The 17478-nt window shown below is 48.7% G+C and overlaps 1 protein-coding gene across 1 annotated transcript in view; it reads right to left on the bottom strand.

Annotated features, from left to right (window-relative positions):
* Positions 1-17478, bottom strand: part of LMF1 (lipase maturation factor 1) — a 144238-nt gene that overhangs the window by 117472 nt on the left and 9288 nt on the right. Inside the window, exon 3 of the mRNA XM_042036866.1 lies at positions 6088-6098. Within this exon, the coding sequence (XP_041892800.1) occupies positions 6088-6098 (11 nt within the window). The remainder of the gene's footprint in view (positions 1-6087; positions 6099-17478) is intronic.

Raw genomic sequence — 17478 nt, 5'->3', positions numbered from 1 at the left:
AGAGCACTGAGTGCCACCTCCAGGAATTCCTTGGACACCAAACCTCTCTGGGCAGCCCCTTCCAGCGCCTGACCACCCTTTCCATGGAGAATTCTTCCCAAATTTCTCCAAAGAATGAAACCCCGGCCTGCAAAAGGCATTTTTGTTTGCTTCCTTTTTCTCAAGGCCAGGCCAAAAGTCGGTCACAAGAGCTGTGCAGAAACAATTTGCTTAGGGAAAAGGGTTTCCCAGTTTTGCAAGGCCAGCGTTCCCATTCCACCCACTTACATTCCTGGATTAAGGGAAAATAAAATCACATCCGCAGGCCGGTCAGCGGTGACACAGGTCAAGATCCAGGAACATGGCAAAGGGCTGGAAGAAAATTCCATGCATGGAAAGCTGTTTGGAGAAGTTCTGCACTCCCTCCAGCACCACCATTTCCATCAGGCCTCGTTAAGGAGCATTTCATCCCTTCAGATCATTTGCATAATTGCCGCAATCAAAGGCACTACTTTACAGTAATAACTTTAATGGCAGATTTTTCCTTAAACATTCTTTTTTAAATGCTCCAAGGTTGGTGCATCCATGTGCCAGGAGAAATACAGGCAGGAGGTGATGCTCTGGGAATGTGGGGGGAGGAGAGGGACCAGCTGCTTTTTGTTTTGGGGTTATTTCTGCTTTATCACGCTCAAGGTGCATCCCAGAATCAAAATGTTTGTCAACTGAACAGCAGCCTGGTTGGTACATTGGGGCTATTCCCTGCTTTTTTCCCCGTTAATTTTGCTACTCTTGTCTCATTAGGAGGGAATCTGGCTCGTTTCCAGGCTAAAACCAGGCTTTGGAAAGGAGAGTGCAAATCTCAGCCTTTGGTTTGCCTCCACAGAACCCTGGCATGGCTTGGGTGGGAAGGGACCTTAAAGCCCATCCCTGCCATGGGCAGGGCCACCTTCCACTGGAAGTTCTTCCTAAGAAGGTGGAGCTCTGGCCTGTTTCCCTCAACTCCATGGAGATAAGACCATGGAGATAACATCTCCAAAGCCTTGTAAGGTTTATTTTGAAGATAGGCAAGAACCACTGGCCTAATTTTTAATATGAAACACAGACTTAGAGCAAACAAGCTCAGATCCAACGGGAAATTCACAGCAGAAGCCAGCTGGGATTTCCACCCTCCAGCTCCTGTCTGTGATTCCAAGCTCCCTGTCCTCCAGAAAACCCAATTTCGTGCCAAACCCCACGTGTTCCACCAGTGCATCTCCAACTCCATCATGCTGGGATGCTCCTCATGGAAAGCTCCCCTAGGAGCACAGGAGCATCGTGGATTTGTCCAAGCAAGCTCCACACCTCATCCCTGAGGCAGCAAAAGACTTGGGGAACACTATCCCTAACTGGGGTTCTCAAACGAGCCAGGCCCGAGCGAAGGCCCTGCTGCCCTTTAATGCCGGCCTAATGACATTAAACCCAAACATGGGGCAAGGCTGGGGAGGGAATCAGACAAGCCATAAATTAAGGCAGAGGATATGAATTCCATGCAGGCTGCAGTGTTGGGGTTAACATGGGTCTGGAAGCAGTTTAGGGAAAACCTGGAGTGGCTAAGGGCCAGCTCTGAGCAGAGCTGCTCTGGGCTAATCGTTTCCTTCAGGCAGGCTACTCCAGCTCACTAATAGGTTTTAATAAAAACTTCCAATTGGGCCAGTAAACCCCTCATTAAGCTGTTTTTAAAGCATGAATTTAAGAGGGCCGGGGGTAAAAGGTCAGGGGGAGTTTTTAATTCAGAACGGCTGGCAAAAGGTGCTGTTGTGATTGAAAACACCAGAGTTCAAGTGTCCAGGGCCACATAAACATCCGACTCTGTCACTAGACCTGCTTAAGTGACAGCTTGAAAAATAGATTTAATAAGACAGAGAGAAAAGTTTCCCACTCTTACACAAGCAATAGGAACAGCAGATCCCAATATTAGGCAGGAACAGGATGGTCAGGAAGCAGCCCCAGCCCTCCCATCCCGGCCTGAGGGGATGAATAAAGAGCAGCCCATGGCCAGCTGGGTGTGCAACCATTCCCAGGGGCTCTGGGACACTCAGATCCAGGGCCTCCTGCTGGGAAGGGAGCAAAGTTCTCTGGGAATAACACGGAGCAGCCCAACCCCACATCCTGCTGCCAGGGTCTCCCACACAACCGCTGCCATGGGATGCCAGCACGGGAATTCCCTGCTGCCATCTGAAACAGCACAGAACCCCACAGTGGGTTGGCTTGGAAGGGACCTCTAAGTCAGTCCAGCTCCACCCCTGCCATGGGCATTTTCCACTATCCCAGGTTGCTCCTGGCCCACTCCAACCTGGCCTTGGAAGCTTCCAGGGATGGGGCAGCCACAGCTTCTCTGCCAGGGAATTCTCTTGGGCAATCTCCCACACTGCAGAGGGGTCTGCAGGAAGCTCCATCTCAGCTCAGCCCAGACCCATCCCCACCTCAGCACTCTTAAGCCAAGCTTTGGGCCTGCACCAGTGAAGTTTGACCTCAGTTGTTTCATTTTCCTCTCATTTTTCTCCACGACTACAGAGCTGCTCCCTAGGACAGTGCAGCTAAGGAAAAACTTCCCCCTTCCCTGGGAACACGCACTCACAGAGCAGAAACATCTCCTCCATCTTGCCCAGAACCCCAGCTGTGCACTCTAACATTTAATTTTATGTCAATGCACATCTAAAATTTGAGATTCCCTGAAGACCTCTTAAGAGAAAATCCTCCCTGGAACAATTTGCATTGAAGCAAAGAGTGAGGATTTAACAAGTGATGGAGAATTACAAATACTCGGCTTTCAACTTCTTATTCTACTTCTAATCAAAACACACTTCAAGCTCAAATTCTGAGCTAATAGATGCAACAAAATTGGGGGGCATTTTAGGTAGGAACTCAGTTATTTGCTCATTCCATATTTACAGATAGTGGAAAAAACCTCTGGAGTTTGTTCAGGGATTGTCTTCTCTCCACACCAGAATTAACAAGGAAGCTTACTGGGAGAAGGGGGAAAAAAAAAGCTTGTGCTTTTAAAATGTGCTTCTAATTCTGGCCTGTGAGGAGAGCAGAAGCCAGGCTCTCTGGAATGATCCCTACGGAAACATTTGCTTTGGCTCCAGACAGGACACTTTGGAGCATCGGGAGTCAAATCAGATCAGCTGCTCCTCCGTCCTTTCTGCTTAATGATCCCATTGATAGCCACGAGGTCAGCAGATGCATTCCTGCCTTTCCTGCCTGCTCCTTGCTGGGAATAGGGATTGCTGCTCCGACAGGGATCCTATAGGCACAGAGGAGTCAGGATCTCTCTGGACAGTGACCTCATTTTCCCTGGATTTTCACTCTACACAGATTCACTACAGCTCGCTCCATCCTTGCAGTTTTCCTGCTTTGAACTCCCCAGTGCCAGCTTTTTTTTGACCAAGGCAGGCTCAGGACCATCAAAGTCTCTTCAGAGTATCTGGGACTCCTTAAAACCAGAAGGCAGAGCAGAAGAAAAGAGGACAAGAAAGCCTGGAAAACAGCAGCACCTTTTCCAGGCCTCTGCTAGAGCAGGGATAATAAATCCCTACATGGAATCGGATTTCTATCGGGGAAAAAAAGAAGTCCTGGGGGGCATCCCAGGCAGAAATTCCTGCTCTAGGAGAGAGCCCAGGGTCAGAAACAGCAAAGCTGGCACCACCACAGACCTGGGGAAGCAGTTTCGGTCTCATCCTAAGCCAGGAGAACACAGGTCCTTGATTTTCAGCAAGGATAAAGCAGGAAGTTGGCCTTGGGGGTTCTTTCTAACCCCAGCACCACAGTGGGAACCTGGAGAGAGGGGCAGAGCTGCCATGACTGGAGCTGAGCCAGACCAGGACACCTGGAAAGGGGCTCCAACAGGGAGAACGTGAGGGAAAGACCTTGGAACTGCAAAGCTCAAGGAGGAGATTGAGGCTAAGGATGGAAAAGCCAGGAAAGCTCTGCAGGAGCAGCGTGGTCCTGCAGCTGTGCTCCAGGGAGGATGGGCAGCACCTCCATCCGTCCACCCATCCATCCCAAAACCACCCCAAAGCCTGCCAGTGCACTCCATCCATCCACAGTCCCACCAGAGCAGTGCCCTGCCAAAACCAGGGAGAAAAGGGGCCCTGGATCTGGATCAGTGCCCATGCACAGGGAAGGGCCCAGGTGCCACCAGCACCCCTCACCGAGGGCACCCCGCTGGGTGCAAAGCCAGGTTTACATCACAATCACAATAAGCAAAGCCTGAAGTTATCCCAGCTCAGCTGATCCCAGAGCAGCACAAGCCCCTGGCTGATGCCCACTCCAGGATCTGCATCCCAGAGCAACTCCTCACCTTCCAGGGACACACAGCCCAGCGTGGGGCTTGGCATTCCTGTTTCCCAGCTCACTCCCTCCAGCGAGGAGTGCTTTTCATCACACTTCCCTGCCAGGAGTAAGAGCAAAGAGCAAAACCTGTGGCAATACCAGCTGATCCCACAGCTTGTTGTTATTTCCAGGCTCTGGAGTTCTTTAAAATTCATAGGGACAGCATGGAGTTTGAATAGAGGCTACCAAAATGCATCCTGAGATGCAGCAAAAAAACCCCCACACTTCCTGGAGGGGAATAGGAAACAGTCAGCACTTACAAAGAACTCTCCAGGAATTTTTATTTTTTTTTTTTAAAGGATCTTGCTTTGAAGTAGATGCTCCCAAAGAATGAGGCTTCCAGAGCTCAGCAATATTTAATGTACTGCCCCAGCAATGGATGACAATGTTGTTGTTTCAGCTATATTATAACAAAAATATTGTGGTTTTCCTGTATTCTAACAAAAGGAACTGGAGATTTACATCTCCTTCATCTCATTCCGAAGGAGCCCTCACGCCAAAAGCAGGGAAGGGAGAGACCCCACTGCGTACAAAGGGCTGCTTGGAGGGGGAGTCTCCAGTTGGGACACAAGGAAAGGCCAAAAAAAGATGAAACACCACTTGGAAAACAAAGCAAAAAAAAAGCCATTTTTCTACACCCATCAGCAACACATCCAGAGGATGAGTAACTCCAGTCCAACCCTCTGGGTTTGTGCTGTCCTGGATAAAATATCCACATTCATCAGGGAAGCATTATCTGGAACGTTTTATGGATTATAATGGAAAATTCTCCATATTCCTCTGCTTCTCCACTTGAAGAAGCTCCACCTCAACATTCCCAGAAACCCTCAGACAGCTCAAGTGCCCACGATTAAAACAATCCATTGGAAACGAGGAGACAGCTGCAATTCCCAGGAGGAGAAGGGATCAAACCTCCCTAATATTCACACCCAAATAGAATTCAACCATTCTCATTCCTCCTTTCTGAGCAACCAGATTCCATCTATGAATGGAGCCAAGCTGGGAATATAAATCCCATCTCCAACCACGATCCAGCATCCTTCACCCACCCATCCCATGGCACGAGCACATTCTTGAAGGGAGAAAACATGGCCAGATAAGCTCATTTAAGACATTATTCCATGGCAGTCATTCCCAGAAAATCTGCAGTTTCCCTAATATTTCCACAGAGAGGAATGCTTCCAGAAGGATTTCTAATTTTTCATTTAGGAATGGGTTGGAAAACTAAAAAAAAAAAAAAAAAAAACCCACCAAGCTGGGCAAAGCACGTCCTGACTTCCAAGGAATGAGCTGCACCTCATTCCAGGGAAAAGCCCAGGATAGGAGTAAGAAATTCCTGATATCCAAATCACCCGTGGAAAGGGAATTTGGGAGGAACAGGTTCCCTCCCAGGGATGTCCTTTGTTCCCTTCATCATAAACATAACCCTTCCACCAACTCTCTTCAGCCTCAATTTACAGAATCTCCTTTCTTTGAGGGCATAGGAGCAGAAAGAAAGGCAGTGAAAGATAATCAAAAGCTTAAAAAAATTATATATAAACTTAACAAAAATAGCCTTAATTAAAAAAAAAAAAAATCAAAACTTGAACACGCCAGAGAAAGAGTAAAAAAAGGAATCAAAACTTGAACATGCCAGAGAAAGAGCAAACAAGCTGGAGTAAAGTAAAAGCTACGTACCCACAAATGCATCAAAAAATGATAAATGCAGCTTTTGGCTCATTTTTAGTCACTTACCAAAGGAATACCTGCAAAACAAAAGGAAGAAAAGGCAAAAGAATTAAAATTGGGCTTGATAAATTCAAGGAATCGACGTCCTGTGTTAGTTTTGGTCCTCACTTTAAACCTTCGGAGTTTCAAAACGCTGTCAAGGAGGACAGAAAAGTCCTGAATCGCATAAAATGTAACACAAACGGGGAAATGCTGCTGCCTGGAAATGGAAAAAGAGCAAATTCCCAACTTTTTGGGCTATTCAGCACTCCAAGGGATTGCCCCCCTTCTCTGCATAAAGCAGCAGACACAGAAGGGACCCCCCTGCCCCAAATCCCACCAGGTCTGGGCTTCCCAAGAGCTGCTCCTGGTTTTCCCACTGGAATTCCCTTCAGCCTCAGCTGCAGCAGGGTGACTTCCTGTAAGATCACCAATTCTGATTAAAACTGACTTTTAATCCTAGCATTGAGCAAGTTTTAAGATGTTCTCCTTCAACTTGTGTTTATTCCCAGCATGGCTTCAATCCCACATCAGGCCTTTATTATTTGTATCTGCAGCATATTAAACTAACCCAAAAATCCAAAAAAAACCCCCCCAAAACTAAAAACCACCCCAGGTTTGAAAGATTTTCAGAAGGATTCGCTGTTACTGAAGATGCCCTGAGTAAGCGCGTTCGTTTTGTACTCACGCACAGTTTGATTCACTCTAAAACCCAACAATCTCAGTATTTTGCACCATATTTAGCAACAATTTCCTACAGATTTGCTGATGTACAAAGACACCTTGATATTGCAGGCTAATTTGTAGTTTTGTTAATAATAAAAGCAGCTTTTTGTAAAGCTCTCTGCCGTTAAGGGAGCCTCGCTTTGCTGATCCCCACCACGCTCGTGGTGCCGCTCAACACCAACTCGGAGGAATTATTCTCATTTCTTGGCAGAAGTTAAGAACCCCCTGAGGCTCATTTAAAACACACACACCCCACACCCCCCCCCCCCCCAAATGAGGAATTAATAAAATATTGTATTTTGCTGAACCACATGAAGTTTTCTGACGTGTGTCTGGTGCTGATTACATCAATCCAGGCTCCCGGCCTTGTCATGTGATGACAGGCAAACACTTGTGGATTTATTCCTCTCAAGAAGCCTGCGAGACAAACGCCAAGGAAACCAAACCAAAGGGCCCACTCCGAATCCATAAAAGCAGCAGGAATTCTTGCAGGGATTTCTTAGTTTTTTAATAGGTACAAGCAGGGCAGGTACCCAATTCCCCCACATTTCAGGTTGGGGTTCTGACCTTAATCACCAGTTTTCCTTTTCAAGGTGCTCTGTCAGGAGCTAGCAGAAATATTTCTTGTAACAATGTGGTTTTTTCACTTGTGCCTCAGCATTTGAAACATTCCCAACAGATAATGACAAGGAAAAACATGGATTTGATTTTGCAGGCTTGGGGGTAAACTTCACCAGTGGAACTTTTGATCTGCACGTCGTCAGAGCCAGAAATTCTGCTGATTCCAAGCCTGCTCCACTTGGATTGCCTAAATCAAATTAAAAAGTGATGCCATGGCTGTTTTCTGCTGGGAGAGACAACATTTCTAGGCCTGACTTGCCAGGGGAGGCAAATCCACATCCCACTTAGCCCAGATCAGCTGGGAATCATAAACATCATCTAATATTTGAGTTAAATGGTTTTCACCACCTTGTCCTGCTGATTAATTCTAGCTCCAGTATATTCCTGGAAAGCAAAATCTGAGAGCAAAACATGGTTTGAACCCCATGATTCCCAAGGAAAACACATCCTGCTGGCAAGAATATGAGGACACGGCTCCACAAGAGCTTCCAGGGATCAGGAATTCCCAAACTCAGCCCGCACAAAATGCCACCTTTTCCAGAGAATGCCTTTTTTCCTGCATGCAAAGCATGTGGGATGACGGCTTTTATTTGCTGAAGGAGGAGGAGGAGCTCATCAGCCAGACTTGCCCCATAAATTTACATTTCCTTCTCCACTCAGCCACCCCAGAGCTGCCCAGGTTATTTAATGCAGGGGTTGTTTGTGACAGGGCTTCCTCTAAGGCTGGAAAACATTCCTGAAACAATATTCCAAATGGAGTCGATTAAAAATAGGATAGAACAGGCAGGCTTTACCTTTACATCTATGGAAGTTCTGAGGAAAATCCAGCTGTATTTGTAATAAAAACGGAGTAAAACCGGTCCCACCCACCCCAGCAGTGCCCAACACCATGAGCTGCTTCCAACTAAATTTCCACAGGCAGGAGAATTCCCTGCTGCATCCCTAAATCTGCAGCTGGTGTTAACAGCTCCCATTGCTGTTCTCCACAGAGAACATCCTCCATGGAACGTGAACCCAGATGTCAACTTCCATCTCCATCAGGAATCCCTCTCCTTTCTCTGGGCTCTGGAACCTGGGATGAGGGAAAAGTTATTTGGGTACAGGAATATTTCCTATTTTCCATCAGGATTTGCTTCCCAAAAGGAGGTTTCCAGGAAATCTCCACAAGCTGGGAGCACCACTGTGAGGTATCCCATCCCTGGGAAGGTGGGAATGTGGCATTTTTAACTATCCAGATCTTCCCTGTGGCAGGGAGGGAAGGAAGCAGGGGATCATCTCCCCTGGAGCAGCCTCAGGCCACAGCAGGCAACCAAATGGACACACACAGCTGCAGCTTCCTTCCAAAATTCCAGCAACAGGGAAAGCTGGATGAGCCACCTGCCACAAAGCCAGCACGGTGTTCAAAAGGGTGAAGCCATGGAAGTACAGAAAACGTGGGAAATGCACCTGTCCTGGGACAGGACTGCGTGAGGAGCACCTCAGCCAGAGGCCTGGCCAAGCAGAAACTGAGATTCCCCTCCCTCTCCAGGGATCCAGCCTGGGGCTGTTCCACAGGGACATTTAGGAGGCTTTTCCTTATGCCTAACCTGGATCTTCCTTCCCATCACACAAACCAGCAGCTTCTTGTCCTGTCCACAGGGAGACAGGACAGAGAGCAGAATCCTGGGATGGTTTGGGGTGGAAAAACCTCACAGTTCATCCAGTGCCACCCCTGCCATGGGCAGGGACACCTTCCACTGTCCCAGGCTGCTCCAAGCCCCATCCAACCTGGTCTGGAACAATTCCAGGGATGACTCCACAACCCCTCTGGGCACTCTGTGCCAGTGTTCCAACCTCTCTGCTTCTTTCACACAACTGATCTCTGTCTCCTTTCCCACTCTTCCTTTCCCTCAGCTACTCCAACTCAGCTCCTTCAGCTTCTCCCCCCTGTGCCACAGCTTGAGCCTCTCCTGCGCCCGGCCTGGGGCCACAGCCCCTTCCAGAGCAAAGGGACTCCCAGACACTGCCACTTCCCTGGCTCTGAGGAGTGGAAAAGCTCATCCACAGCTTCCAAAAGTTACTGAAAGCTTGCTGGAAAACCACAATATACCAACCAAATTAAAGCTGTAAACACTTAGGATGGAAAACCACCCGTTTTTCTTCCCCGGGACCTGGGGATCCACTTCCCCAGCCCAGTTGGGAAACATGGCTGGCAAGAGACAGCAAATCCATCAAAATGAGATCCAGGATTAGCCTGGTGCACCATTAATTTCAGAACATCATTAACTTAAAAGTGTGGGGGTAAGAAACCTTTCTGACAGCTGGTTCTGGTCCCTGCCAAGCCTTCAGCACTGCACAGCCGTGGTGGGGGGTGGAAATCAGCTGGAATGGGAGCAAATGAAACCAGTCTGGTTTCTGGATTCACTTTCTTGTGGTCACAGAGCTCTAAAAGCTGGGATTCTGTGCTCTGTAATTACAACATCCACATTTAAATGGGAGGAACGGGGCTAACATTAAAAATAAAGGAGGAGGAGAAGGAGGAGGAGAAGGTTTGCTCCTCGGTGCTGGGAAAGGTGCCTGGGCAGGGCTGGAGCCAAGCAGGGGATGCGGAATGGGATGTCCCATCCTGTGCATCCACTTGGCTCTTCCCAAAGCACCACATTGTACTCCCCTGGCAAAGGCCTGGTCAGGAGACCAAATGGGAATTATCCAGCTGAGCCCCAGCACTCACCAACTCTGCCCACACTCGTTTCCAAAGTCAAAAAATGATTCCAAACCCTGGCTTAGGTGACTGCACAATTTGTCAGACTCCAGTGGGGTTTGCTTTGGTAAAATCCTGCCAGTGCCAAAAGCAGATGCTGAAGTGGCAGCCTTGGGAATCCTGCTCTGAGCTGCTCCTTAAGCTGGACACTGAGCCCAGGGGAAGGGGAGAATGGGAACAGGCAGCAGGAAGAGGACCCCAGGCTGCCAAACCAGGGCGTGCCCAGAAGCAGGAGCACAACTGGACACAGACCCTGATGGAAAACCACGGGATCAGCATCAGCCTGGACACATTCAGGACCTGGAACAAGTGGGAATCACCTCTTGAGCACTGCTATGATCCTACTGTACCAGCAGAAAGGCTCTGCAGGTAAAACCCCAGGAAAACAGGATGTGAGTAATTCCTTGATTAAAAAAAGAATCCTTTAATTGCACTAATGAATCTCTCTGGGGTTGGCCCCTGCTGCCAAGCACTCTGCAGACTGAGATTCCCCAGTGCCACCTACACTTACCTCACACATTTCTAGGTCTCCAGGACTAATCCAGCCATGGATCACCTCCTCCTGCCCATCCACTTGGAATTCCAGCTGAGCAGATCCCACCTGGCCCCTCTCAAGGACTGCTCCTACCCCAACCCCAGGGGCAGGGAGGGGAAAACCTTCCCCATGCTGGGAGGGGGGGAAAACACTCCATGATTCATTTCTGCCATCAGCCACAATTAAATTTTCATCTCTCACCCCAAATATGGTTCTCATTAGCTTCATTAGCTCCCGGTTGTACTGCAAGGCAACGGTGTCACATGGAATTAATCTTTGTTTTCATTAATGTGTCATCTCCAGCGCTCAGGGCTGCTCGCAGCATTCTTTGAAACCGATCCCTTCCCTCTCTTCTGGGCAAGGAGGAAGCGCCAAAAAGCAGCTTCCTGGGCAGGAAGGATGACCCCCTGAGATCCTGCAAGACTGGCTTTACACTTCCAGAGATAATCTTTGCTTGCTGGGGACGGAGGGAGGGCAGCTCAGAGCAGAAGGGATGCGAGGCTGCAAGCCACAATAACAAAGAAATTCCTGAGCTTCCCTGCCAAGGCCTGATAAAGGAGCAAGATATTCTAACTTTTCTTCTTGCTGTTGTCATTGGGGTATTTTGGAGAGCTGGGAAAATAAAGCCAGGCTGCAAAAAGGGTTCTGGGTAAAGACTTATTTGCAAGGCCCTAAAAACCTCCAAAGTACTCCAATTTAGCCCAGGCACCAAGGTGATATTGGTTAATGAGATTTATCTAAAGATATTTCTTTTTAATACCCAAAACTGGACACTGGACTCAGGCATGACGTGAATTTCTGCTTCCACTTCCAACCTGAATGGAAAGCTGGTCTCAGTTAAGAATTCCAGTCCCTCAGTACAAGCTTGTATCACTTCCAGACAGGCTGATAAAGCAGGATAGAGACTGATGGGAAGCCCTTGCCAAGGTCACTCAGTCAAGCACAGCTGAGAGATCCACTCCCACCTGTGCTGTAATTCCAGAGAATCCCACATGTCCTGACAAAACCCAGGACACCCAGGTTCCTACTCCTTCCTTGCCCAGCTCCTGATTCTTCAGTGTCTGACAAAAAGTCTTCCTGAATTATCCACACTGCTTAAAAAGCCAGCACAGCTCCAGAGGGGATCCACTGATCCCTGCTGCAGCTGGATTGGGCTGCTGGGACCTCCAAGGGGGATTCTCTCATCTGCTGGTCAGGACAGGGCTCCTCCAGGCCAGAGGAGGCCACCAGGATGGTCAGAGGGATGGAGCTGCTCTGCTGGGAGCAACAGCTGGGACAGTTGGGATTGTTCTGCCTGGAGAACTTCAGGGTGACCTAACTGTGACCTTGCAGGACCTGAAGGGAGCCTGCAAGAAAGATGGAGAAAGGATTTGCAAGGAATGGAGGGACAGGACAAGCAGGAATGGCTTCAAACTGTCAGAGGGCAAGGTTAGGTGGGATACTGGGAAGGAATTCCTGGCTGGGAGGGTGGGCAGGCCCTGGCACAGGGTGCCCAGAGAAGCTGGGGCTGCCCCTGGATCCCTGGAAGTGTCCAAGGCCAGGCTGGACAGGGCTTGGAGCACCCTGGGACAGTGGAAGGTGTCCCTGCCCATGGCCGGGGTGGAATGGGATGAGCTTTACGGTCCCTCCAACCCAATCCATTCCAGGATGATTCTGTTCACACTCTTGTGCCCTCACCATCAAAGAGTCACAAACCAACACGCTTAGAAGTGGGAATGCTTTGCCTAATCCAGCCCCAATTCACACCCTGGCTGCTTTCCAGCTTGGAATGAGAAACTCAAAGATCTGTCTCCAACCTTTACTGGGCTGGATCACTCTGGACAAACACCCTTTAGTCTCAGAACCCAAAGGTGTAGAAAATAAGAAGAAAGAACATGGGAAGAGGCTCACTGAATGGCCACTAGCAGCTTCCTGGAGAGGGAAAACACTCCCTGAGCATCTCCTGAGCTCCAGCAGCCACTGGAGCTCAGCCTGACCCAGCCCCCAGCACACCCTGATTAAACCCTGAATGGGTCAAGTGCTTTTTAATGAGACAAACCCCACTAGCCCTCCACCACACACCAGCCTTTCCTCTTTCTCTGCTGCAGATGAACTTCTAATCACAGTCATTTAATTGCAATTAAATCACCTGCCTCAGAGACAAGCCTCATCCTTCCATATGAAACTCCCAAGCTGTTCTGTTCCAGCAGCTAAAGATGAAAAACCACCAGGAAGTTGTGGAGCATCTCCTCCCCTCTGTGCAATTTTTGGGCTTCAAAGGCCACAGAAGCTCTGTTTCATATTCCTTGCAGGAAAAAAAAAGGTGCTGCTTGGTCTCACTTGACCCTAAATACCTGCTGGCAGTAGCTGCACCACCCTTTTCCACAAGGGAAGAACACACTGAAAAGAACCTCTTTTTGTAGCCACCTCATGCTATAACATTTTATTTATTGCCTTGTTTAACTTATTCCCTTGAGCTCCTGTAACTCCACCAGAATCATGAACGAAAATAAAGGCAACACCATTTAAAATCCCACAATTCCAGCTTTTTTTTTTTTTTTTTTTTTTTTTTAAATCTGTGCTGTCTGACAACGGGCAATGAGCTTTGGGAAATGACCCAACACAACAACCCAGGGAAAGGAAGGGGTTTCAGATGCCAGTTGGAAGTGCTGGAAGGGAGGAAACAACAGCAGAAGAAACAGGAGATCGGTGGCAGAGTAGCTGAAAAGTTTGTTTCTATAAGAAAATGTAATAGCTCTCTGGAGACACCTTACTGGGGGATAAAAGTGAATTTATTCCAGAATTACTAAGTCACTTTTGAAGTGCATTAGTGCTTCTGCAACAAAGCTGATTTAACTCCTGCTCGAAGCCTCTCCCACAGAGCTTGTCCTGCCACAGGACAATGCCCATCCCCACAAACACAGATCCCACAGAAACCACAGGGAAAGAAGCCTCAAATGGAGGCTTCACAGGGCCACCTGCAACAGGGATTTTGATTAAACCAAGGGGCAGCTTTTCCCACATCCTTGTTCAAATGGATGAAAATCCATTATAGGAATATTCAGAAGGGAGGAAGTGGGAGAAAGGCAAAGCCTTTTGTATGGGACCAGTGGAGCTGTGCTCTGGACAAGCTGGATTTGCAGGCTGCAAAGTGGATGTTGGAACTACGAGGAATTCCAACAAAAATCTTTTAAAACATCTTTAAACAGCTTCTACTCTACTCAACCTGGGACCACTATCACTTTACTCCTATTTTACTAGTGCAGAAATGACAGGAATAATCGAGGTTAAAACGAACATCACGATTCAGCACTTCACCCAACGGGTCAGATAGGAAATATTCTTTGCCCTGGCAGATTTTGAGACTCTTGATGGTCTCCTACTTCAAAAGGAAAAAGTTTAAAAGTGGCAGATGGGGATAAAAGAAAAAAACACCCCAGTATTTTAAGCTGGACACACTGAGTGTGACCCCATCACACGGGTGGCCTTGACCCCAAACACACCCGGGTCTAGTCCAAGCAGACCCACAGCTGTTTTGGGAAACACTGTGCCCAGAAGGACAAAACCTGCCCAGTATGAAGGTGGAGAGCACTGGGAATCTTGACCCCACACTTCCCAGGCACCAAAATAAATTCATTTCTCCACAAGGTCACTTAATTTTGAGACCCACCGAGGTGCATCTTATTGCAGACTGTTCAGAGTGGAAGACAACAAACTGGCAAAGTCAAGGGCAACAAACTGGGCCCGGTTCTTGGGATTTTAGGTTGCCAAAATAATCCTTACCCTTCAAACCCCACTACAAACAGCTCACAGGAGCAGTTTTCCTGGGGGGTTTAACACCCTCCAAGCCCTCAGCTGCTCCTGGCTGTGCTGTCCTCAGGCTCATGGATATTCCCCAGCTGCCAGGTGGGGCCAGGGCAGGCAGGGAGCGTGTCCTGCCCTTCAAAGGAGACACTTTGCTCTTCCAAAGCTTCCCCTGGCTGAGCCCAAGCCAGCTGGGCAGCAGTTGAAAGAGCTGCTCCTTCAGCAGCGCCCAGGGTCTGGGGACTGCAGCCCAAAACAAATAGGGACATTTACAATTAAAATAGACAAAAAGGCGATAAAAGGAATAAATTGTCCCTCACTGGCCTGAAGAGGAGAGCTCTATTCCTGCTTAGCACGCTGGATCTTCCCTGGACTGGCTTCCCAGGCAAGCTCAGCTGAAGGTTTTGGTGGATGGGAGAGCCCACGGGGCTGGCTCAGAGCAGCCCACACTGGCCAGTGAACAGGGACAGCAAGATTTTGTACAAAAACTCAAAATAATGTGGCCACAGGAGGAAGTTCTTCCTCATTTCAGACACCTCTCTGCTGAGCTGCCTCATCACTCCTGTCAGGAATGCCTGACATTGTCCTTCCCAGGAGAGCTGTGGTCTCCTGCAGCTGCTTCAGAGAAGCAACAGAACTCATCAAAACCTCTCAATCTGCCCCAAACTGGGAGCAGGACAACTAAAGGACCATCTAACCCCACCTACAAACCAGTGCGAGACAGGAATTTTAAAGGCAGCCTTGGTTTTAAGGCCAGCCTAAGCTCTAAGGCCAATGCTGCCCACCCATCAGCAGATTTTGGGTACTCTGAGCTCACCCCTTTCCACCACCACAATTCCTGAGGGACAGGGAGAATTCAGGGAATCCTGCTTTGCTCATTCCCTGCACTGGAAGCACCTAGCATCCCCTCTCCAGAGAATTCCATGTCACACCACATGCACAACAGGAATAATCTGGGTCTGGCCACCCAGCAACCCATTCCAGAGGATCTGATGAAAAATGAGGCTGCAGCTGAAGGAGCTGGGCTGCTTTGATTCTTCTCCCTCCCAACAGCCACCTCATTTCCTGTTTAATATAGGATATTAAGAGGAAATGAAGCTGAGGGAACATCCCCACTCCCCCCTTTTCTCTCTTACCCCTCTCCCAGAAGATCCCAACCCAATCCCTGGAGCACCAGGCTAGATTTCACCTCCCAAATTTCAAGGAGAAAGGGGGGCGGGGGGAAGGGAATCCAGCCTTATCTCAACTATCAAGAGTCAATTCCTTTCAACCACAACAGGCAAACTCCAGGCTCCATGTGCATTCCTGCCAGGCAGATCATTGTCTTGGAGCTGGGAAGAGACCCAAAATTCATCCCTGAGCTTCCACCCTGCTCAGGAAGAGGGGTTTGGACACGGTCTGGTGGAAGAGAGGAGAAGGCTCCCCTCTGTATCCACCACCTTTCTCCTCTTCCTTGAAAAAGGTGCCAAAAAAGCCACTCCAAGTTCACCAGGCACACCTGGAATTCTTCTGGTAAAACCTCGGGAGCTCTGCAGGACTGCCAGAGGAGACACCACCCCCTGTGCCAGGAGAAGTGGGAGCAGAGGACCAGCACTGCACACACTGCTCAAATACATGGAAAACACATCCCAGGTGGAGCTTTTTATTAAAAATAAAACTCTCAGAACTCTACAGCACCAGCACAAAGAGCTCTCCAGAGAGCTGTGGGCACTAATGAAGAGAGCCTGTCTTAATTATCCCACTGCTCCAAGAATTAACCCACCAAACCTCCAGCCTTGGAGTCACTGCAGCTCCAGCTCTCAGCTACAAAACCTTGGCAGCTTCAGGGGGAGGTTGTTGGGATTTTTATTTTCCCCCCTTCCAAACAGAAACACAAAGAGGAAGAAGTCAAGGATCACATCCAGATTGCTCTGCTACAGCAGAGGCTCCTGTATCCCTGGAAACCAGAGCAGGATGATGCTTGAATTCCTGCCCTTTAGCATTAAAACATCCAGAAAACAGACAAGCAGCTCTGGAACAATCTGGAAACAGGCAATGGAAAACCATCCACCAAGTTATTTTTCCAGCTCTCTGGCTTGGTTTCACAGCTTTAAGTTCATGCTGAGTTAAGAGCTCAGAGAATGGAGCTTTTCAGAGGCTGTTCTCCTTCACCCACTTACATTCCAGCCGGAGTAGGATGGGAATGAACGGGACAGCACACCCAAATCCTTAAAACCAAATCCACTGAGCCCATCTGTGGAAAAGGTGTCCTGCTGTAGAGCCAGAAAATTTGGGAAGAATATCCCTGGGCACCTCTTCACAGCAGAGCCTTTTCCCTCTGCAAAGGCCCCACATCACCTCAGCTGCAGGCAAAGAGGTCACCTAAAGGACCTCTTTGGAAGGGTTTTATTAAGGGCACATCCTCTTTCAACGAATGTATTTGGGGTTTTCACAAGAGCAAGGACATCCTACACCCTTTATTTTTGCACCACAGCCCTGCCCTGCAGCAAGGTGATTTACAGGGTGTCAGGGTTTCTCCTTCCCCCCCGCCCCCAACAAGCTTTCTGTACTTATTCTGAAATACAGAATTCCAGCTCTTTTCTGGACAGAGCTGAAAACTGAGAAACCATCCTAAAAGTAATTATTGAGGGAATTCTCTTGCAGCAAGCCACGAGGGGAAGCGCTGCACAGCTGGGATGACACAGCACGGAATGTTATGGAATAACCTCAGTGGGAAGGGAGCCACGAGGATCATCAAATCCAATCCTGCAGGCAATTGACAGAGGAGAAATCAGGGTGGATAGCCCAGGTAAGACAGAGCTGGGAGACGCCCATAAATAATTTGTGCCAGGTGCTGTCCTTATCTCACATTCCTACATGGATAAGCTGGCGAGGAGCAATGTTAAGATCTTGGATTTCCAACCTTCCAGGGTATGGGAGGATGCAGAGGGTCAGGCCATGGCAGAGCTGCTGTTTGGGGCAGTTGTGGAGAGCCACGAACCATTGTCTGCCCAAAGAACTGAGCGTGCCTGGA

Source organism: Corvus kubaryi, unplaced genomic scaffold, assembly GCF_017639235.1.
Source record: "Corvus kubaryi isolate FWS band 111438036 unplaced genomic scaffold, C.kubaryi_AGA036_p1.0 37387, whole genome shotgun sequence".
Classification (NCBI taxonomy): domain Eukaryota; kingdom Metazoa; phylum Chordata; class Aves; order Passeriformes; family Corvidae; genus Corvus; species Corvus kubaryi.
Note: the sequence above shows the minus strand (reverse complement) of the source record. Positions and strands in the feature narration are given on the sequence as shown.